The sequence below is a fragment of the Diadema antillarum genome, unplaced genomic scaffold (assembly GCF_040938485.1).
Source record: "Diadema antillarum isolate AM-2024a unplaced genomic scaffold, OU_Dant_1.0 seq00000086_RagTag, whole genome shotgun sequence".
Lineage (NCBI taxonomy): Eukaryota > Metazoa > Echinodermata > Echinoidea > Diadematoida > Diadematidae > Diadema > Diadema antillarum.
The window spans coordinates 722,563-746,990 of NW_027271178.1; the positions used below are offsets into that span (position 1 = coordinate 722,563).

At 38.7% G+C, this 24,428-nt stretch overlaps 1 protein-coding gene across 1 annotated transcript; it reads left to right on the forward strand.

The window, feature by feature from the left end:
- Positions 1–16,548: 16,548 nt before the first annotated feature.
- Positions 16,549–22,247, forward strand: LOC139726504 (E3 SUMO-protein ligase NSE2-like). The gene is made up of 6 exons (XM_071637460.1): positions 16,549–16,659; positions 18,263–18,393; positions 19,400–19,521; positions 20,130–20,277; positions 21,042–21,276; positions 22,059–22,247. Exons 2-6 carry the CDS (start codon positions 18,279–18,281, stop codon positions 22,192–22,194), a joined length of 756 nt encoding a protein of 251 aa, XP_071493561.1. The 5' UTR covers positions 16,549–16,659; positions 18,263–18,278; the 3' UTR covers positions 22,195–22,247.
- The last annotated feature ends 2,181 nt before the right edge of the window (positions 22,248–24,428 follow it).

Consider the following 24,428-nt stretch of genomic DNA (forward strand, 5'->3'; position numbering starts at 1 on the left):
ACCAAGCGGGGAAAGGATGTCCAAAATCTGCACTTTAGAGCATCCCCTAAACTAATTGTGCGTGTTTGTTTGCGTGTGTGTCTTATATGTACATGGAAAAGTTAGGAATTAGCCCAGGTCAAGTCTTTTTATTGGCAATGCAAGACATTTTTACATAGACTAGTATGTAAAGCAACACTGCAAAATCAATGATCTAGCTTTGATATAACGAAGCGTAAGGTACAAAGGTGTTCTACATAACATTGCGCAACATTGTAGCGACTCTTCGTTCGGATGTGCTGAGTACACTGCGCAAATCCTGCTTATATGCAGAATGCCAACCAGGAATCACGCTGAATCACAATATTTTGTCGGGTCCGGGCTTTTTGAACAATGTTTCACACTATATACCTATCTAATTATGGTTAAAAGAAATCATAGAAAAATGTCTTATTTCTTGATCACCCTTTCATTCGAAAGCAGTTTACTAACACTTGAGGAATACTATTTCGGTAAGTCTTTTTTTTTTTTTTTACCAGCGGATTGGGAGGGGGCGCACCCCCTCCCCCCCCCCCCCCCCCCCCCGCTCCGTAGTTACGCCACTGCTTTTGGGTGATATAATTGGACAGATTTCTTGAATTCTAAAAAAAAGCAAGAAGATCTTTTCATCGCGGATATTATGATTATGTGGGATGGGGCAAACGTATAATGGTCATGCTCCGTATCGTACGGATTTACAGTACGGTCGATAAATAGTAAACACTATACTAATAGATATGTACAAAATCAGTGCTGCCAGAAACAGGGGTGCGAATTGATTTGTGTGTGTGTGTGTGTGTGTGTGTGTGTGTGTGTGTGTGTGTGTCCCTGGTGCAAAATATAAACAAAATTAGAAAAGAGTAATTATTTAGCGTCCGCCGTTGAGGTCGCTCGCAGACTGATTTTTTTTTTTTTTTTTTTTAAGGATCTGAAGGGGGGTGCGTTCGCACCCAACACACCCCCCCTGGTGACGCCCATGTCTCCTCAAGGTGTTTTATAAAGTTACAGATTGACAAAGATGAAATTTAAAAAAAAACAACTCCCATATCATGAACTCTCCTCACACGCAAATATGCTTGAATATCATGTCAAGGTTGGTGTCTAATTTCATAAAGTTTACATCTTACGATAATTACAACTCTCAAAACAATAGGTATATAAACACTTAAACCTTGAATGGCTAAGGTTATGGAGTGGTTGCTATGGTAAGCATCTATTGTTTACACCATTGCAGATGTAGTAATACAACAAGTTTACCATGGTAGGTTGAGTCAAATTACAGGTTGACACTTTCGCAACTGGCAAATTTGTTTGCTTGGTAAATTTGCTGGCTTGGTATTTTTTATTGAATTATACCCAGGACTTTGTCTGCAGAACGGAAGAGCCCTAGTAGTACATACTATGTAGCTGATGATCAGCTTATCTTTCAAGTTATGATCTTGGAATGTGCTTTAATAAGATGCAATAATACACAAAATGTGTACATGCACATGTGCAAATGGCTGCAAAAAGAACAGGTTGTATACTGCTGCTACCATACAGTGTACGTCTATAATTATTGTACATGTCTGTGCACAGCAGCTGCCATTCATATCAATTCCTTGGAAACAGCAATACAACGCACACATGGACTGAGTTCATTGAGAGATTTTTCCAATCTCATCAATAAAAAAAAAACAACGACAAAAACAGAAAGTTATTTATGCCCACCATTTGCCATGCCCCTCCATAGAGGATCCCTGCTTTTTTAAATCAATGGGATAACAATGGAGCGAAAGAGGGGGACCACTATAGGCCCAATCTCCGGGGCATAAAGCCAGGGAGATGGGGCAACAATGGGCGAACACAAATTGGTGGGGACAGGGGATGAAAATCAATTAATCCCCGGCGACCGGAGTCCACGTCCCTAGCAACAAACACTGATCCGCAAAGCGTGGTCGGTAGGATAGGGACCTGCACACATGGTGGTAGTTTGGTGTCAGGAAATGAATCTTGAAATCACGCACCGGTTTGCCATATTGTAGATGGAGGATTGTAAGGGCTGCTTTTTCACTTTATAATAGAAGAAAGAAATAAAACAGATTTTCTAGCAGATCTACAGACAGTAAAAATACCTTTAGGGATGGTTTTATATTATATGATAGTTGGTTACAAAGAAATTACACCGAATATGCATGCAATTCAATCATCATTCAACATCAATATCTCAACAAACGTGAAAAGATACCATATCGTAACCTGCTTTTACTGAGCATGTATGATTTCATACAGTCATAAACTACTAAAGGAGCTCGCTGTCAGACAATACATGTTCTATGATGTACTGGCTCAGCCATTTGCCACAAACCTAACAGTATATATAGACTTATTTCACCTGACAAGCAGCCTACAGTTGAGATATCAGCAAATTTTATTATCACTACAGATCTGCGCACACAGAATGTTACCATGGAAACTGTCTCCTAACCATCCTGCATCTTTTCTACTCAGTCTCATAAAACATGGTTTCAACTACAACACTGTACCCCTAATCTAATAACAGTGCTTTCAACACTACATTGTACATACATGTACAATGTATTACACATTATATGACTGCCAGTTCTGTGCAACACTGCAAATTTAACCAACCATGTGTACTGCTCAAGTACATTTGTAGCACCAAAAGGCAAAATTCTAATTTGATACACGTTCGTTGTACATGACAGGCCAAGTAAGTTTTCAGGATAAAGCTATTGCAATTAGGGTACACTTTAGAGCATGGCAAAATGCAGAGATATCATGTCGATTACATTTATATCCAAACACAATTTTATGAACGAGACTTCAACACTATGATATTTAACACAGTCTGATTAATTACATTTTTTTTTTCTTTTTCTTTTATAGAGGTGCCCCATTTCTTTCTCTTGTTTTTTTTTTATCATTATCATTGACACCTTCTTCTTTTTTTACAAGACGACAGTGCTGCACTGTTCCATATTGTTGGCTGAGAACCAAAAGGGTATAGTAAATAAAAAATTGGGGAATATTGAGTTATTGGTACCACATTGTTCAGCTTGATCTCCTCTACATTATTATGTCAATTTTTAACTACTTTTCACTTTCAGTGAAATGTTAAAAGCCAAAACCACAAGGGCGCTATTCTACCTGATATTTGGAACAATGCTGATGACTCTAGTACTTTTGATTATTAAAGTAAACAATTTCACGAAAATTAATGGTTTTGTTTCTATTTAATGTTCAAATCTTAGAATGTACACATGTACAAATGTAATAGTGCCCTTCTGATTCTAAACTGACGACACATAGCAGGACCTATACTATTTGGACTTTAAATGCTCTGGCACATCAAGCAGAAACTTGAATCCTTTGTACACTCTATGGTGCTTTCAATGAAAATCACTCAGGGTTCCCATCATTTCAAGAAAACGAAATTCCCTGATTTTTCCCTGATTTTTCCCTGATGAAGTCTCAAAATTCCAGTTGTGATAATTATTTCCACCCATTTCCAGTTTAACATGTCTTCTATGTTGTTGCAGTGAACTATTTGCAGTATAAAGCACTGGTCATCCAATGGATATTGTTTCGATATGCAACAAAATATAACAGAGTCTGACTGACAGTTACTTTTGATTTATGGGCTAATCAAAATTCCCTGACTTTTCCCCTGATTTGAGGCAGTTTTATCAAATTCCCTGACTTTTCCCTCACTGGAGAAAAGTAAAATAATTTTGCCTGATTTCCCTGATTGGCTGGGAACCCTGCCACTAAATTAAATGTTAATAAAGTTTTAGCATGTACATGTAGTAAAGGTTTATTTCTGGAGCAAACGCTAAAAATACATTTTACGAGCACAGACCTGCACAACTTTACGTGCAACTTTCAGTAATATTGGCTTACACCAAGCCTAGTGCCTTGATCAAAATAACTACCAGTATAGATACCAAATACTGAATGATGTATACAAATAGATTGGGAATGATTTGTGTTATGCCAAATTAAAAAAAGAATGACTCACTACTTGGTACAGATTTTGTGCAGCTTTGCCATTTCTTTACCTGATACCTCCACATAATGAATTCTCCTACAGACTGTACCTCCACACTTGATAATGAATTCTCCTTCAACTGTATGTAAAATCTAATCACATGTTGAAGACGTGTCAAACAATTTGAACAGTCAGAACTGCACACAAGACTTGTTGTTTCTATTGTTTTTCGTCCTGTCTAAACTGAAAGGGTCCTCCACATACAATCACTGCTATTAAAGCAACTCCAGTCAATTTCTTGCATCAAAATTACGTCCAAAGGTCTTGTATGAAATAAAGTGCATACCAGGTACATTACCTTCCACAAATATTGGGCTTATTCATTATTTAAAAAAAGTCTGAGCAGTTCTTAGCAAAAAAGAAAAAAGAAAAAAAGATATTGAGTGCAGGTCAAACCTAGAGTGAAGCTTTGCAAAGATCTGAACTTTGATGTGACCACACTTTTGGACTCTTATCTTAACGGAGGCATTAAAGATGATTCCAGTCAAGGGCATGCAAATACACACACACACACACACACACACACACACACACACACACACACACACACAGAGGGTCTCTTTTTTTTCCCCTGTGATGTGTTGACAGGCTCTGTAAATATGGACTGCCACCCTGCAGTGGACCTGTGAGGCGATCTTGTTGACATGTTACCAGGCAACCATAAAAGACGCTGCTTGCAAATATGTATCACAGTCTATGACTTTGAAAGAGTACTTGTACAAGTTCGTGGATACACATACCCATTCAGTCAAGTACACAATATATGTTGTACCTGCAAACACCCTCCTTTTTAATACTCCCTATTAACAAAAGAAGGAATTATAATGGGAAAACACCATACTGTACAGGTAAATGTTGGGCTAGTTACAGTATTTGCCAAGTTCCCCTTCAAGAGTAACTTTGAAGAGCATTTAATGTTGATCGTTCACAAGTGAGTCCAAACACTATTTAACGTGCAAACATTGTGATGTGAGAGATTCTTAAGTGGGACAAGTGTTCATAATGAGGAACATAATTTTCTGGGGCATACAGTGTAACTGGGATCCTAATCACATATGATGCACTTTCAGGAAATAGAACAATTTTAATGCAATTTTGTGTTTTCAACAGGGTTTAGAAATAGCAATTAGAAAAAAAAAAGGATGATTTGAAATGTGTTTACTTTGAGACCATGATTGCTCTTCTGCGAGTATAACGCAATGCTGTTTAGAACATGTTTATATCTCTGAACTTCCGAAGTCAATTGCTAGTATTTTAAATACACGCCATCGCTTACAAAAAAAAAAGCATTGTGCCTCAGATTACAAGTGTACCTACTTTCTGCGTCAAACGGCACAAAGCAGCTGTGCAGTGACAAAGGCAGATGGTCAGATACTGTAAATGCACCAACCCCAAGAATCCTGTTTCAAACCACGCTCGTAATAAACACCATTGGAAATGCATCTTAAAACATGATTCTCTCCCTCTCAAGTGATAGACCCGGTCATGAACTTATGTTAATACTTGTAGTGGGTGTACAGTAGTAGTGCTTTTACTCTTGGGAGAGTTCTGCCAGTCCAAGCCCAATGTGGATTCACGGTACAATGGGAGTATCATAAACCCACAACAATGCAGAACATGAATCATCAATGTCTACTCTGATACAATGTACCACTCCCATGATTTGACACACTTGATTAATAATTCTTCTCTTTTCTTGTGATGACGGTGAATTTGACTATGTCTAAACTAACTTTCGTGGCAAGTTTCAGACACATCAAAACATAAAAGATTTTTTTTTAATGCATTTGAGTTCATCATAAATGTCACAAATTTTCATCAAAATTCTCTTGAAAGGTGTTTTTACTGAAAACACCTTTATACTGCATATTTGTACTCAAGATGCATCATTTACAGTGCACAAAGTGTAATAAAAAAAAAATAACTGAAAGTGTGCACTCCTGTTTGAAAGCGGCTCACAGATGTTGTATATAGTGTACATTGTACACAATTATGTAGAAATCCTCTTTAATCTGCAAACAGCAAGAAGAATGATTGGTCTGTCAAACAGTTGCAAATACGCAAAACAAACTCTACTCCTTTCTGCTCCAAGTAACCCTTCGGCAATTTGCACAGTAACCAATTCAACATCCACTGTGGAGTGTCTACTAAATTTGCACAGTATTCAAAGCCAATAAAGCATCCCCTTTCACAAGCCTCTTCCTGATTTGCACAGTAACCAATTCAGCATCCACTTTGAAAAGCATCTCCTAAAGACTGTTTCCTTTCTACCACCTTATCAACTGTGCTTGAAAACACCAGAAGACAGAAAGACATGAGCGGCTTTCAGTTTGATGTCATACAGAATGCAAAGGTCCAGAAGACGCATGCAGCCATCGTAATCACTGTGGTACAGTGTAACACCTGTCAGGTACAATACCAAGGAACAGCATCCATTCTACCAGCTACAGCTTAGATTCTAAGGTGAAAACTCAGAAGCTTTGAAAAAAATTTAGTGTAGTTTCAAGAGAATTCTTTCTCAGATTGCAACTGTACAGGTACATTGTATGTGTATTATACAAAATGTACAATTTGTACTTTGTACAGGCATGTACATAGTATGTACTGTATTGCAGGGTTGCTGGGCACAATCTGCCCCTACCTTCATCCCCTTTTTCTTTATTTCCAACTGTTTGTTTGTGTGTTTGTTTTTTGGTTTATTTCTTCAACCATTTCCCTCTGGGACAGAGTAGAACATTGACCAAGAGATTTTTAGTGCTGCATACAAACTTTGAATCGCAATCAGGAGCAGATCCAGGAATTCTGTAAAGGGGGGGGGGGGGGGGGGGGGGCAACTAATATTTCTGGAACCACTTCCAGGTTTAATTTCACTTTTTTCTTTTCATCCTTCTGTTTTTAATGAAAAATAAAGGGGGCCGTGTGCGGGTTGCTCCCCCTCTGGATCTGCCACTGACAGTGCATGCTCCTGAATATTTTTTACTGTATTTTTCTACTGTAGCACAAATCCCCTTCTGTTCTTATGGATCTTTTCAGCACATCACATTTGTGGAAAGTTATATGTCTGTACTTTCTTTTACAGTGTACCATGTAGGTTTTGATATGTTAAATTCATATCATTTGGAGGCAAGGGAAAGAACTGTGTTAATTCTGCTACACAATGTACTTTTTACATTTGTATCACATTCACACTTTAGTCAGGAGCTGTCAATGTGAATTTAAAGAACATCATTTGCATCAAGCTCCAAGTGCAATTTGGAATATGAAATTTGAAAGAAGTGAGCAAACCCATTGTTGGAGTTTAACAATCAGAATGCAAATACCACGTCATCAATCATTGTCCTCTACAGGAATCAAGTTCAAAAGAAGAAAACAATTTCTGGGAAATTACCAATTAAGCATGATATTTCACTGTGGAATACAGGGAAATGGTTCATTTTCATATTCTCAAACAATGTTATCACAATCACATTGTTTTCTTGCATTCATAAAGTGACTCCACTTTTTATTTTGAGAGCTCAAATACTATAAGATTGTAGGTAATAACGATGAAGTTGACTGGAAATATTTTGCATCATACCTTTCATAGTCAATTGCCAAAAAGGCAGTTTCTACTAAAAACATGCAAGTCAAATTTCATGCAAAGTACAACACGGAGGATTCTGTATCAACCCTAATATTTTTATAAAACTTTTGCATTTTAAGAGCCTGTTTCCCACAGTCATTCACCACATTCATGATAAATCTGTTCCAAAAGTGAAATTGTCAAATTATTAAAGTATGTGAACTTACCTTTATTGTTCTTGATCTGTGATTTGTTATACCTGATATCTTGTTATATCTGAAACATAAACAGGGTACATTGTATAACATATTGTTAGAAGGAAAACCTGCAGACTTTTTGGCAAATGTTCACTCATTTCTCTTAAACTCATTCATTTTCCATCCTTTTTACAATTTGGTTAATAAACTGAGGCAGAACACATACAATCTTACCGGTATTTAAACATAGAAAGGTACTGTGGTGGCTATAACTCTCTTGGGTAACTTGATAATCTACTACATGACAGTCTCAAAATTGCTTCGAATTTGGAATACCAATTCTGGAAATCTCAACAGAGTGTGAATATAGCATATTAGCTATTAAACTGGGAAGATCTCTTCAGTAGTACCAATATATTTGATTTACTGTATTTCCAAAGAATTTTGAAAGTGATTTATTGCTCAGAGAATTCTTTCAGCATCACAGGGCAATTGCAAAGTAAATTACAGGCTTTCAACGTACAAATCTGGGTATACTCATGAAATTCATCTTTACTTTTGCAACACTGAACTCGGTGGTTGTAAACCCTTGAGGATGGACAGATTTTGCTACAACACGCATTTCCACAGACGCTTGACAGAGTATACTCGTGACTCGTCCTCAACAGGTTAACTATGATGAGATCCAAAACTCATGGTAACAACATTCCTTTAACCCATACTCTGCACATGAAGCATACATTTATGTCATCTTTTTTGTTCACTGTGACATTTATGACTCCTAAGAAATAACATGTGTACATGGCTCACACTCAAACTGGAAATGGACCTTGATGACACATCTTTGAGAGAAAAAAAACCCAACAAATCTTTGAACAAAGCAAAACAAAAATACCATATTGCAAATCATGATACTGAATCATTTTAAATTTTGTTGTTTTTTGTCACAATACATGACGAATAATAACTTCTGGGAAAGTGACACACATGTGCAATACTGAAAAACAATGACTACTTGTTAACACTGTATTAAAGGTTTCTTTCATAGTTGTAGGATGTCATGGCATCTGAACATGATACAAACTGCTCCCGAGATTCGGTGTACATACAATGCACAATACACTGTATGTAGCCTATTGTACTGTTGAACACGTACGGACAACCCCTCTCAGCACATGTCTAATTCCCCATGAATCTGTCGCTCTGATTTCACTTGAAAACAGCTAATACATGTACAATATATTATATAAAATATCTTTCAAAACATTTTCCTCTTTAGCATTTTCATATTGTACACTTTGTATGATCAATAAAAATGCATCATCCTTTCTTGGTTGACAAGTCAAATCATTCCTTATCACATTAACAGTATTAAAGGATTAAGACTTAATTCCTATACATGTATTGTAGCAGATGCTGATAAGAATTCGGGGAGATAAAAAACAACAACTGTATGTTGCCAATTAAAAACACATTGAGTGAATCAGAGTTTTTCAGTTTGTTGAGTTTCAGAGGTATACAGACTTACATTACAGGTAACTGTCCTTCATCCAAACTACAATGCCACTGTAAAATACATAGATAATATCCCACATTTTGTAGACAATGTACAACACCCAAATTGAAGCATGAGGTATGGGTTATCTACATGATTCAGTACTTCGGTTTAATGCACAATGTTATGTGCAGAAAAGATTTAGTCACATGATAAAGAATTCCACAACTTACACAAGAAAAGATTTATTAAAACTGAAATTCTACTCCATGTTGGATTCTAGACTCTTTCCCCTCAAAATCATCACTATCAGGTAGCTGCAACATTTAGAAATGATGTCAGGGATGAATGTTGTTTTTGTTTCTTTTTAATTGAATTTTAATAGACCTTAAGAGGCCAAAACATCCTTTTTTTGTGAATGCCATTACCACTGAGAACACTGGTTTGTGAAGGCATGAAACTTTGAAACTGAATTAAACACGTTGTAACACCATATTCATACTTCGAACTGATAAAACAGTAAGTGGGTTTCCTTTTTTAATAACAGCATTGAGAAAGTGTGTACTCTTCTCCCCTTCTACTTCTTTCCAAACATGGTTCGCAATTTAGGCAGCATCAGCTATTGGTATTAAGTTTCTTAAATTCAGTGCCATTTAATTTAAACTTTAAAATGAGTAACTTGCTACTGATCAATATCAATGAATATAGAGTAGATTTATACTGATAATACGATAGGCTGCCTAGTATATAGATTTAGGGTTCCAAATTGCAGACACTGATCAGTGACAGTAACTTAACACCTTGACCGAAAGATCAGTTTGTATCTGCAATCTGGTACATGTAGTTGGGGAAATGTTCCAAGGAGACTGCGTCTGGCTTCACGGATCCCCTCCTCCGGAGCAGAGCAATAACATCCAAAAAATAAAAGACTCCTCCGGACAGACAGATCTTTCTGTCTACTTCACACCTTACTGAAGCCAATTTAATACAGAGTAATTGATACAAATGTTCTTTCACAAAAGTTACAATGGATTTTCATTCCTGCTGAACAGTTTATCAAACTCACCAGATCTGGATAGACATTGCCTAAGAAGTAACCAAACCAATCAAATTTAAAATAGAAACTAAGACCACTCTAGATTTCTACTGTTAGTAGAATACTCACTCGTGTCTTTTGAATGATTCTACCCCAGCTGCGACATAAAAGTGGTTGTTTTCAATCTTTTCCAGAGCTGTAACTTTAGTTCTGCCTGTTGGCGTGAAAACTCTTCTGATCGCACCACCATTTTTGGCCTTTATCTGAGCTGTCATGAGCTCGATGAACGAGTCCCAGTTCTTCACTTGTCTTGGATTCACAACAATCCTTTTACACTGAAAGTTGACATCACCATTCCGGTACACGAAGATGTTCTTGCCGTTCGTTACCGCAGTCATCTTGAATATTTTCACCAATACGTCCACTCAGCAAAAGAAAATCTGGACTTCAAAATTTTCAGCAGCTGATCTCGATGGACGCGCAAGCCGACAGGGTCCCGTGCAGTTCCACAGCCGCAAAGCAATTCTCGCCTCCGCCCTTTGCAGGGCTTCCCTCGCCTAGTTCGGAGCTCACAGCCAGCACGACCGCGGACAACTTGGTTTCCGAAGCACACGTTCCTCTTCTTGTAATGTCATGTTCGCGGGATAGCAGTAATCTCCACTGGTTTCAAATTCATATGTTGGAATGAACTTCCTAATACATTCAGTTATTAAACTTATTTGAGGTAATACGCAGGTTTCTTGAGATTGTTTTTGTTGAGTTGCCTGTTCTTCCCTACTGTTTCTTGGGTGGGTACCTTCTTATGATATGCCACACTAGCCACTAGCCACTGTGTGCAATGCCAGAGCGCCCACACCGAGAGTACCCGCGGCTAGCTAGCTGGGCTCGCGCTGTGAGTAGGTAGGGTCAGTATCATATCAGTGCAGTATTGCACGTATCGAGTGTACGCGCGTATGTTCGCCGTGTAACTTCCGTGGTGCATGCTGGGACGTTGTTTACAAGCGGCTTGTCAACAGCTGTGTTGGTTGTCCATAGTAACAAGTGCCGCTAGAGTTTAGCGAGAACACTACTACACTGTAGTACTAGTAATTCAATGGGGCTCCGACATGAAGCCAGATAAATCCACACACAATCTAACAGACGGGGTGATCCCTAATCGTCAGTTAAAAGGGTACGCCTTTGTTGGAAATGTTTACCGGTCAACGGGATTAGACATCTCCGTATCAAAGCAAAGAGATAAGAAACCATATAGAGAGCATAAGTCACTATAGTTACTAGTGACTTATGCTCTTTATCGTAGCTCTCGGACAATTAAGATACTTTTAAAATACAGTATAAAAATATAGGGAACTGAAATAAATCAAATGTCTAATTCATTGTAGCAATGATCAAGATAAACATCAGTGTTCAGATAGTGTTATAACGATGATAAGTATCATTATTATCCTGATGATGATGATGATAATGATACCATCATTATTACGAATAATCATTACCTTATTAAGGCTGCCTATGTCTATTATTATCATTAACTATTATTATTATTATTATTATTATTATTATTATTAATAATAATAATAATATAATAATAACAACAATTATTATTGTTATTATTATTATTATTATTATTATTATTATTATTATTATTATTATTATTATTATCACTATCACTACCATCATCATTATTATCATCATTATATCATCATCATCATCATCATCATCATCAACGCACCCGATCGTCTGAAGACTTATTTCATTATCGCTCTCCCTGACATTGCCTACATTTTCGTTTGCAAATATTTCAGCAGGGACATTACGTGGCTACACAACTTGGCTTGAGATGTAGGCCTATGCGCCGTCGCGAATTCGGGAATCAAATATCAGATCTCCCTTTTACGAATTTTTATCCTTATTCACACTTATACAGAATACTACTATGTAAATAACCGGTTTTAAGAAAAAGCATGCATCCTCCATCACGGGAAATGAACATTTGTCTTCTAAGATTGTGTCACAGTACGATCACTGAGAAGAAAATTCCAGAAAATATAATTATTACTATATTGAGGAGATTCAACGAATGATGAAAGCTGTGGAAATCCCTCAGTGAGTTAAAGTGTGGGTAAAACCTGACAATATTTTCAAAATGTTCTCAAACTTTTATATACATGTAGAGTCTTCCCATGCAGATATTGGGAGCAGGAGGGTACTTGACCCGCTCCTTCAAAAGGTGATATGGAAAATGATATACCTCAGAAATATTCCAGTTGTAGCTGGATGGTTAAGAAAACGTGTAATTTTATAAGATACGAAGATTTGTGACATTAATTTCACATTTTATCTTTGAACATTTTAACCTTTCTGTTCTTGCAACATCGAGAACTGTTGTATAGAGTTCCACAAATGGCACATGTAATAATAATATAGCAATCCAATTGAAGGACCTTACAGATACACCTTCAGCGGGATGAGCGGTGAATGCAGCAATATCAGTATAGAACACGTCAGTGAAAGTTTGAGGAAAATCGGACAATCCATTCGGAAGTTATGTATTTTTTAAGTTTCTGCTCAGTCACTACTGGATGAGAAGACTAAAGAGCTTGTGATGTCACATACGTGTAGAACTATTATAAAGAAAATTCACAATTTTTATCACATTTCTCGCAGAATAAAAGAATATTTCATTACACTTGCCTCTTTCAGAAGGCAGGGGGAATACTTTTACGGTGATAAGTCGAGGAAATGTGCACTTAAAAAAGTCATATTTTGTGAAATTATAATATCTTTATATTTTCCTTCATCATGCCACGCTTATGTGACACCATACAATGTCATATACTGTATAGTACTGTATAGTCTTCTCACTAACATCCGTAGTGACTGCACAGAAACGTCAAAAATTCATAACTTTTGAACGGATTATCCGATTTTCCCCCAACTTTCACTGATGCATTTTACTAATACTGCTGCATGGAACACATGGACTTATAATTGGAAGGGGGATGACGTAATCTCTTCACATATCTTCGTTTGACTTGTGAATAACTTTCATCATTTTTGCTTCCACTTTTGGACATGATTCGACTAGAAAAAGGTAAAAATTTTTCTTTTCAATAAACATCGAATTTTTTGCAGTCTTGTCATAAGCTGTTATAACGATTACTTTTAGAGGATACAAAGGTTTTTAGCTAAATATTATCGTCTATGAACAGGTTCTCTCTATTTTTTTTAATGTAAATCAAATAACCAGAGAGTGATTAAATGATACATCTTGAGTCTAATTGACGCGATGGTTACAATCAATAAAAATGTTTGTACTGCATTTCTTAGTCTGACACGAAATGCAAGCCAAGTAGGCCCGATATCCATACTTTTCATTGTGAAGCTACCGGCATAATCCAGTGGCGGATCCAGACTCTGAGGGGGCGCACGGGGCGCGCGCACCCTCTCTATTTCTTGTTAAAACAAAAGAAATAAAAAGAAGAAAAAAGAAGAGATGAAACCCGGAAGTAGCACCAAAAAATTCGTTGCCCCCCCCCCCCCCCCCCTTACGAAATTCCTGGATCCGCCCCTGTAATCCTTGTTTACAAGAGCCCTTTTCATTATAGGCCTATAATTCATGTCAAGCACAACATGAATGTCAAAATCAAAGTGGGCAAAATTTCTTTTCGTATAGGCTTGTAGATTAGTATAACAATTGTATTATTAATCTTTTTGTGTTGGCAAATAGCTTTTGACAAATGCACTGTCTTGACTTCAAATAGTTGATTCCACACGACCATGTGCAAGTTAGGTATACATAACATCAATCTATATAGTTTTCAAAATTGCGCAAATGGTTGTGACCAATATAGCACACACACAAAAAAATACACGAAAAAAAAGGAGCATGCACTATTGTTAAACACTATAGGAAAATTAAAACACCATTGATATTTATTACAGTAGAAGTGATACGGCAAAGCTGTACGTGTTAATTTGACGTGTTGATACTAACAAAATGATTTCAAGTAACACCGTTTCAAGTTCAAAACAAAACAAGTGAATTTGACTTATCTTTTATGTTTGTGACATTGATTGATTGTGGCCACTTGAGACCATTTATCCGGCATAATTGAATACAAAATCTTACAACACATTGACGTTTACAATAATTAAATACAAAATCTTACAACACATTGGCGTTTACAATAAGGGGCAACAGGCAGTTTTGCATTAGAATGTTATAATATGAAAATAATGTACTTCACCATCACAATGTCTTTTGTAGTGAATTTGAGCGCAATGAAATGAAAAAATAAAAACTATACAGGAAGAAAGACATGCAGAAAAAAAAAAAAAATCTCACCTAAGCAAGCATTGCTCGCATGCAGGGTGCATATAACACCGTCCTGCGGTGATGAAACGGTAGTTGTGAAGGGATTCTAGTAGACAGCGCACGATGTCAGGCTGCTTTGTGATATGTTACAATTGCTTTGTTAAAAAACTACATTTCGTGACGGTACGAAGCAATGCGTAATGTCAGAATTGCTTTATGATGTCACAATTGCTTTACAGGAAATAACATACTAAGTACAGCTGTACATTATTTTAACAGACTGACGGTACGAGCAGCGCGCAATGTTAAAATTGCTTTGTGACATCACTCCTGATTTTTTTTTCTTGGAAATTGTTACATTTTAGAGAGACGGTAGCAGTGCGCGATGTCAGAATTGCTTTGTGACGCAACAATTGTGTGTTAAAAATTGTTACATTTCACAAAAGCTGCGTACAATTTCAAAAATGCTTTATGACATCATTTTGCAAAATATGTACAATGGTATTGTACTACAGCGTATTTGCAAAATGTCGTCATAGGAGTGACGTCATTTTGCACATACACTGTAGTAGGCTCTAATACTTTATTCAAACACGCCAACTCTCTGATATGGCTGAAAATACCCATAATCATGTGCAGAGGCGGATCTAGCATTTTTCCAAGGAGGGGGTTTCAGGGGCTGAGCTGGATATTGCGAGGGAGTGTAGCGACCGAGCCCGAGCGAGGGTAGGGAGATTTTTTATTTTTAGGGTTGCCAGCTTGCGATTTTAAGCATACTTGCATTCTCTATTTTTTCTCTTTTTTCGCCCAAATAATTGGGGGGGGGGGCAAAATCTCGAGGGGGGCACATTCATGTGACGGTGTGAGATCCTCGGCGAGGGAGCGAAGCGACCGAGCGGGGGGGGGGGGGGGTAGGGTGTGGAGGGGGATACCCCCTCCCACGGTAGGGATTTTTTGTAAAAACGGAGTACAAAAGTACAAAAGTCGCGTTTATAGAGCATTTAAAAGCAAATTTCTAGGGAATTAAACATAATTTAAGAAAATCACTGCGAAGGACTATGATCATAACTTATGCAAACTATTCATTTTTCTATAAGTATAACGGACAGAGCGAGCGAGCCACTCTCATTTTGCCATTCGTCTGAAATGTATTCATTAGAACCTAAAACGTAATCGCATTGTTCGAGCAATAAAAATTATTCTTATATTACTAGAAAGGATAAAAGAAAAGGAAAAATGTAGGGTTTACTAAAGTTATGTTCCACGGGACACACTCGAGGACGCGAGGCTACTGGCATCTTGATATACACTAAATCTATTCATAAGTAAATATTAGTGTATAGATATAATAATGTATATGGTTAGTGTATTATAATTTTGCATTTTCACTTATGAAATTGACAACTTCTAGACAAGAAAAGTGCTTTTATGTTTCATTATGGTCTTAAAATAATTGATTAATTTTGTTGTTTGTTTCTGCGTTGTTTCTTTTTGCTTTTTTTTTTTTTTTTTTTAACCTGGCTGCCCAAGGAGGGGGTTTAAACCCCCGACCCGACCCCCCCCCCCCCCCCCCCCCCCCCCCCCCTGTAGATCCGCCACTGATGTGAAGCTCTTTCAACCTAATCACTACGGGATAAATTTTTGATCCAAATAAAAATCACAGTAGATTGTCTAGAGGGCGTCCTTGATTCTCTGACGTGGCCTGCGTGATGTGTTCAATGTTTTGAAGTAGTCGGCGCGCTGCTTGTGTCAGGCATCATGCAGCAGCGGGAAAACCAGAATGCATGCATTTGCGTGCTGCTGCTGCGCGCAGCTAGCTGCACACACGGTACGGGGCGGGGGGATCGGGGAGCGGGGAATACCGAGAAATGGCTGCATGGTGAAGAATGTTTTGATATGTGTTAGGAAACAGACTCCAGTCGTAATTGTGCAGTGCGCCCTACTGAAGTTTACAGAATTTCCTGGTCAAAGAACTAGACAAGGTGGGTATTCTTTTAATTAACTCAACAACTTTGATTTCTTGATGGGCTCTCCTATGCGAGGTAACGTAATCTTCGTGGGTTGATTGGTCCTGGGCTCACCGCGTCGCCCCACAACCGCGACGGCGACCCCAAACACTCACTCGCACCGGGCTGACCCGGGGTAATTCCCGGGCCTGACACTGATACTGCTGCGTGCTGCATGCTGGCCGCGGCCGAGGTTGCCAGAGTTGGCATAATTATGCTTTCTGGCATAATTTTAGACGTTTCAGTATCTAGCATTATGCTAGGCATAATTTGGCAATAAAAAAAACAAACAATAAAAAGCCGTGAAAATGTGTTTTTTGTGGCTTTGTTTGGTGATTGACGCCACGTAGCTGGGAGCATAGAATTTGAGGACCTTGTCCTTGTCCTTGTTTTTTGCTTGTCAGCCGATTGGGCGCTCGCATCCCAAAAATGTGAGGCCTTTTTTTTTTAGTGTCAGCTCGTCGGGTACCACAAATAGTAGCAAAAAAAGGAGGACGATTGGGCACCGCTATGCGAATGGGTACGACGATGCGATGGGGCACCACAGTTCAGTTTTATTTTTGTTGGTTGCTTGTCAACTGATCAAGCACCAATTCGTAATTGACCGACAAGTATGTCGAAGGCGAAAAACTTCTCATTTATAATAATGACATTTGGTTGCTGGGTCAGAACAACTTACCCAGCAAATGTCATTATTACAAACACAAAAAGAATTTTGTGTCGTTATTTTCGCACTGGTTTCTGGTGCCATGAAATGAGTGAATATTGCCACTTTTACAGCATTCTTTCACTGAAACATACAAGGAGAGAGTAGGGCCTACATCTGCTTCAAAAACAATTACTTATAGAACACTGCAAGCATATGTGACCCGCTACAACAAAAGGATCCTAAAGTCGCTGATGGCTGAGCCGAGAAAATCGGGTTGGAAAGTCAGATCATCAAAATCGGTCAAAACGATCAGATTTTTGTTTATGGCGTAATTTTGTTGTATAATGTATCCTCTATCATGCCAAAATTTTGAAGCTAATATAGTAAATGATCAAAGGAAAGGCAAGAAATTAGCGTTTTTCCGACTTTCAACGGAACAGAAACGTGTCCGAAGGTTTGGATTTAGCGCTGCAGCTAGACCCGCCCCTAGCGACGAGGGAGTGATCTTATTGGTCAGTGCACGGCATCCTGGTTACTGATTGGTTGTGTGTAGACTGTTGGCACTTTGAGAAGCTTGAATGAGCATCGCGGAGGTTGCTAGGAGCGTACCTTCTATTGTCCAGCGGTAAAAACTGTGTGGTCTCCCCTTGATCATGATAGTGTCGGAAGGAAAACTTTGAAGGCGGCTTTCTCAAAACGCTGATTTCCTAAACCACTCGACTTGCAGTAATAAAATCATCGGTATCTCCACAACCGAGTACTTTTCGGAGCTGTGTTATGTGTCATGTCATTTTCAGAAAATTGTCCTCCCCCGACTGTCAGATCCTTTTGTTGTAGCGGGTCACATATCATAATGACCCACACTTACTCACATTTTCCCTCCTCTGTCTGTCTGTCTCTCTATATCTCTCTCTTTCTTTCCTCAAACAGTATTGAAATCGTCACCATGGCGATGCCAGCTGTGGACGGAGCTGTGCGTAACCTGAGAAAGGTGCAAGACCACATCAACAACGGAATGAATGACATCATGGAGGTGGCTACCAATATGGGTCAGATGCAAGGTACAAAATCGGGATCAAAAATTGGCGGGCTGACCATATTTATATTGTGTATGTGTCAAATGTCACAGTGCAAGGTGCTACATTGTACATACCCACATGCCCACTTGCTTACAGTAAGGCAGTGAAAATTTTGCTGTTGGGCAAGTGCAATGAATGGGCGCTTGCCTATCAGAAATCAAACTAGATGTGATCTTGTCACCACGACGAGATGGGCGATATGTGGGGTCCAATACCGGTCACTCCTAATTGTCATCTTTGAAACTTGGGGTTCCAAAATATATTAATATACAGTGTATAATGTGATTAGATAGAATATGATATGTTGAAATTTTGAAATGCTCAAAATTGTGTGAAACATACTCATAGACAGTCAGGAAGTCATGTTTAGCATTTTTTGATGAGCGCAAATGCCTGTGTCAGGAGAGCCTGAGTGATATCTGTTATGCAATACCATCAGACAAGACTTGAAGTTTACGTTTACCGAAAATGAGATAGGAATTACATTGTATATCCAGTTACAAAGATACGATTGATCTTTGGCACTATTTGGACATTACAAAATGGTGCCTAGGTGACGTCAGGCATATAAAGTGATCGAATTTAAAAGTTTTGTAGAGTTAAGATATGGCCATGTTACCAGATAAAAAAAGAAAAAGAAAAGAAAATTGAGGTTAGTTGGTCAAGGCACTCTGAGATATACTGTCCACAAAATATGGCAGAAAGAAAGAAGAATAAAAAACAAAGAAAGGAAGACTCTTTGACAAATACCATTGGTGATAATCTACTGTAGTAATCACCTAAAAAATTGTATGAGTACATTTACAGTACCTTCATGCTTGCCCAAATGTCCATTCAATGCGAGTAATATTTTTCTTTTCTTTTTTTGTGGGGAGAGGGGGCAGAGTCCTGCACTTTTCGGGATATAGTGGAATGTGTCCTTATAGTTAATAATATTTGTAGGTTTTTTCTAAACTCCTTCATATTTCATTCTTTTTTTTTTTCCCAGAACCTGGAGGGGATGCTTGCATGGGGAACATGGCTGCTCTTGAGAAAGTGATGTTGGAGTACGCATCCATGGAGCGGACCTTGAAGCAGTTCACAGAAGCTGTGAGAAGTGTTAAAAGCCAGGTAGATAAGACATAATGAAAATAAAGGGTCGATGTTTATACAATTTATTACATATACATTGTATTGTATTTTGCGAGCATAGTCATGTTGTTAATCAGTACCTGCAGGGCAATATGATGATTCATTTGAATTTACTGTCCAAAAACCACAACAGGTTAGATGACTGAGAAATGAGTCGTCTTTTCTAGGAAATAATGTAAATGAATACCCACCTTTAAAATGACAAATATTGCATAGATGTTAACAGAGGCACTGATATTGCTTGTTTTTGTCTTTGGTGAACAACAGTCGACTAGTAAGAAACTCATGATTTCAGAAGAACTGCAAATGATGGTGTGACATACAGTAGTTGAAGTAGCATGCATTTAAATCACATCAAAGAAGTGGAGTGCTCATGTTTAAGTGATATTTTTACAGATTATCTCTGGGTTGAGATGCTATTGTAGACTATGTCAGACTTTGTATTCCTCCAGTGAAAGCACTGTTCTGGTTCCTAGCTAACATCACTATCAATCCCACCAAGATATCAGCTTCTAATTTTGCCTGGACGGTGTTGTTGTATGGCGAAAATCAGAGAGTTGACTGCTTTTGAATCGATCTCGAAATAGGTTCAAGAATCAGAGGACAGCAATGTGGACGTACAGGCCATGCTGGACACTGCCTTCCAGGACCTCCAGAGGGGCAACTCCAGCGCGGAACTCCAGAAGCACCCCAAGTTGAAGGAGTTCCAGAGCAGGCGGGAGGAGCTGTTAGAAGGTATGGGAACAGATTTCTTGTTGGGGCGTGGTCTGCAATTCTTTAACCCTTTATATGCCCAGGCATTTAGCTTAACTTTCCAAGCATTTTCATTTTAGTGTATAATATCTATCCAAACTTTACCTAGCTGTAGATTAGCAAGCCCACTTGGGTGTATCAATGTGCCTTAGTCCAACAGGAAGGCAATGGTGACACATTTGGGATTTGGGGATGATTTATTCAACTAGTTTCAACAGTTGGTTTTTATACATTCATGCCAGTTGGTAAAGAAAACACTCCAGCATCTCTGCCATTTGGGATCAGCTAAAAGTTTGCGAAGTTTGTCATGTGACCAGTCCACTTCCTATTTGCTGTGTCTCCGACACATGCACTTTTTTTCTTCGTTGCGCATGTGCACCAGTGACCAAAACTTTGAAAACTTATTGAGAACTGAAACTTTGAGAAGTTTTCCCGCTATCAGACCTCCCAACCATTCTGAATTTGGAGGAAAGAATCTGAATTTTCACCATTCCCAGCTCTTGTTTTAGTAGGAGTTTCCTATTTTTCTTGATAATTTTACTACACTCTCCAATGAAAACTGTTCCTTCTTTCCCACTTTTGAGCCAAATCCCTATTTTTCATTCAGAAATGTTGGGAGGTCTGCCCCTATTATGAACGGACAAGCAAATTTTGTCAAGTGTTCTCGAAGTTTTTCCAGTGTGACCATGGCTATAGAGAGTCACTGATTTTTGTTGTTGTCCATGCCCACCTGTCTGGTCGTACAGGTCTACGGGAGAATGACGGAGATGAGGAGGAGGAGGAGGGAGATGGGGTGGGGTCATCGGCAGCAGACCAGTCTCTTGGGGAGGAGGACCTTGTGATGACACAGGCAGAGCTGGGCACAAAGTGTCCCTTCACTCAGCAGGAGATGACCCAGCCGCTGCGCAACTTGATTTGCGGCCACCACTACGACAGGCAGGCCATTGACGAACTCTTGACGCACAGGCAGAAGAAGATCAGGTAAGCTTGTATAAAAGGTGGAAGCCCTGGGTAATATATATTGTACTCTAAAAGTGGAAATCTTTTGCGGCATTTAAATTTTTGTCCATTTCGCACAACCAGAAACTAGTGCGAAAATAAAATCATGCATAACAATATTTTTGCTTGCTATTTGTTCCAGTAGTTCATGTCCTGATTCTGCTGAATTAAAAACATGTGAAACTCATCTTACCTGGCCGAGCACGAAAATTTACTCACAGCAAAATATCCACTTTTTCAGTATGTCAGGAATCCCACAGATATTCCACAGAAGTTTATTTTTAGATGCAACAGGGGCATAAACGTAAATTGTATCATGGTGACTTCTAAAACACTGATCAATTCAGTGCTTATTCACATTGATGTACAGTGTAGGGCAATTTGTCAATCAGTTGCAATAAAAACATCTCGATGGAAAATTTCATGAAATCGAACAGGGCCATAATTTCAACGCATCTCATGGAGATGACAAAAGCTGCATCGCTGACACCCTTGAAGAGCGTTGATTGCAATCTTATTTTTTTTTTTTTTTTTTTAAGTTAAATCTAGTCAACCAGAGCATTAGTTTAAAAACAGTCTTGAGTATCAATATAACATTCAGTATTGTCTTATTGAAGCTCTGCCTCATTTAAAAAGAGCATCTCACCTTTCTCCTCAATCAAAATTCTGCACACTGTACCTACCATTCGCATCCTGTATACTAGTGCAAACAAACCCTGGTTCATCAGGCATTGTCTTTGACCCTCTCTTCTTGTCTCATATAGGTGTCCTCTCCCAGGCTGTACAAATACCAAACCAATTCATCCGAATGACCTCCAGTCCGACTCTGACTTCCGGCGTCAGATCGAGAGGCAGAGGAGGGCCAAGAAGAGGAAGATGGCGGACACCATGACCCAGTGACCTCAGTTGACCTGGTGACCCTCAAAGAGTCTTCCCAAGGCCCCTAAGGATGGCTAGAAAGGCTCAGAGAACCTCAATGTGACCTCACTGACGTGGTAACCTTTGAGGAATCTTTCCAAAGCCTGAGGATGGCTAGAGAGGTTCAGAGTACTCTATTGTGACCTCAGCTGACCTTGTGTCCTTTGAGAATCTTCCCAAAGCCCGAGGATGACTAGAGAGGTTCAGAAAACTTTAATGTGACCTCACTGACCTGGTGACCCTCGTTGAATCTTTCCAAAGCCTGAGGATGACTAGAGAGGTTCAGAGAACTTCAGCATGACCTCACTGATCTGATGACCTTTAGGAATCATCCCAAGGCCAGAGGATGGCTTCAGAGGGTCAGAGAACTACAGTGAAAAATGTGATGCCAAAGCATGACCTTTTAACCTCGCTGACCTGGTGACCTTTCATGAACCTTCAAAGAATGAGGATGTGGGTGACAGGACAGGAAGGAAAAGTGAACTCTGACAAAAAGGGCACTTGCATCCATTTGTCATTCTATGGACTCAGATGAAGAACTGAGATAATTTTGTAGTTGTTTTTTTTTTTAAGTCTTTCTTTCAACATCAATCTTATATAAAATAAGCACTTTCAGCTTGCAGAGAAGACCAGTGTATGCTAGTCAGAGCAAGTGAGGAGATAAAAGTTGTAAAATATGCCTCCTTGTCATTGAATGCAGACGGCATACAGTGTTACTGATCGACATAATGAAAGTCAATATGAAGCTTCTAGTGTACTACATTCATATTGGAACCTCATAAAAAGGTCAAAAGTCACAAAACCCATTTATAACAAAGTGATATTGCAGCTTCCAACTCTTTACATTCCTTTGGCTTTGTACTCTGATTTAGTGAGGAACCTGCTGAAACATGGTGATTGTCAATGTTTAGGTCCTTGTTATAGCAAAGTTTCCCAGTACCATGGCAACATGCCTTGTAACAGTCAAGTCTGCTAATAACTGAAAATGTCATCGTTGATTGTTTCCGTAGCAACATGTGGACAATCAAGTATGGTATGCTAATGTCTGCCTGAGCTATATGGTATTTTGTGGCTGTATGTAGACTGCCAATATTTAGCCACTACCTTCAGGGCTTTGTTGATCTCAAGATTTTACATTCTTGCTGGAACACACTAATCAAGTTTGAAAGGGGAAATCTAAAACAGTTTGTTTTTTTATTACTCATAAGCTTGTTCAGGGAGGAGGAGGTGCGTTCTAACTTTTATACTATTCATGCAGAGGCATGTAACCCTTTGCACACATCACTATTAAAGACTTGTTCATTTTACTGTAATGTAAAACGAGGGTACACACTTCTGTACGCACATATGTATGTTACATATATACATGCTTTTGTAAATTCTGTAGTTTCAGAACTTGATCCAATGCCAGCAGTGAGCGATTACACGCCATAGTAACATTGTGTATTGTGAGAGGAATGCCTTGATACGAATACACTTTAGAACAGACACAGTCATCTTTGCATGCCTTGATCACACAGTTTGAGATCATCCAGAATACTGTACGTTTGTGTATGCCATGTATTTTCGCAGGGTTCTTAGTTTTGTGAATTTAATGAATTTAACAACATTTGCAAATTTGACGTTCTTAGATTTAACAACATGCAAACATGTTAACGCTGATCATTAGGCTGCGTTCACATAGCAGTATTCGATATTCGGTATTCGGTATTCGGTATTCGGGCACCAAATACACCGCCACCCGCACCGTCAACTCACCATCCCATGCAGTGAGGATTTCTTCCTCCTACATCCCAGCAAATCTTATTAACAATTTCTAAACTGCATCAGAATGTCAGTCTACATGCTTATTTTTGCTAAAGAGCAAATCCAGACCAAAAGTGTTATTATTTCATAAACGAGAGACGGTATACGCTGCAAGAAAATCGAACAAGCTCGATTCCCACTTTGCTATACTTTCCGCAGCTATTCGTACTTTTGAATAGTGCCCTCCTATGTGAACCGGTGTGAGGAAATCCTATCGTTCGATTCAAGCTATTCACGTGCCCTCGAAAAAAAGAGCCCAAATACCCGAATAGTATACTTCTGTGTGAACGCAGCCTTACATGAATATGATGTGCACGCGTACATTTCTCCCTTCATTACCATACTCTATGATAATGAATTTAACCACTTGCAAAATTGTCCAGCAGTCGTGATTCACAAAGCATTAGACT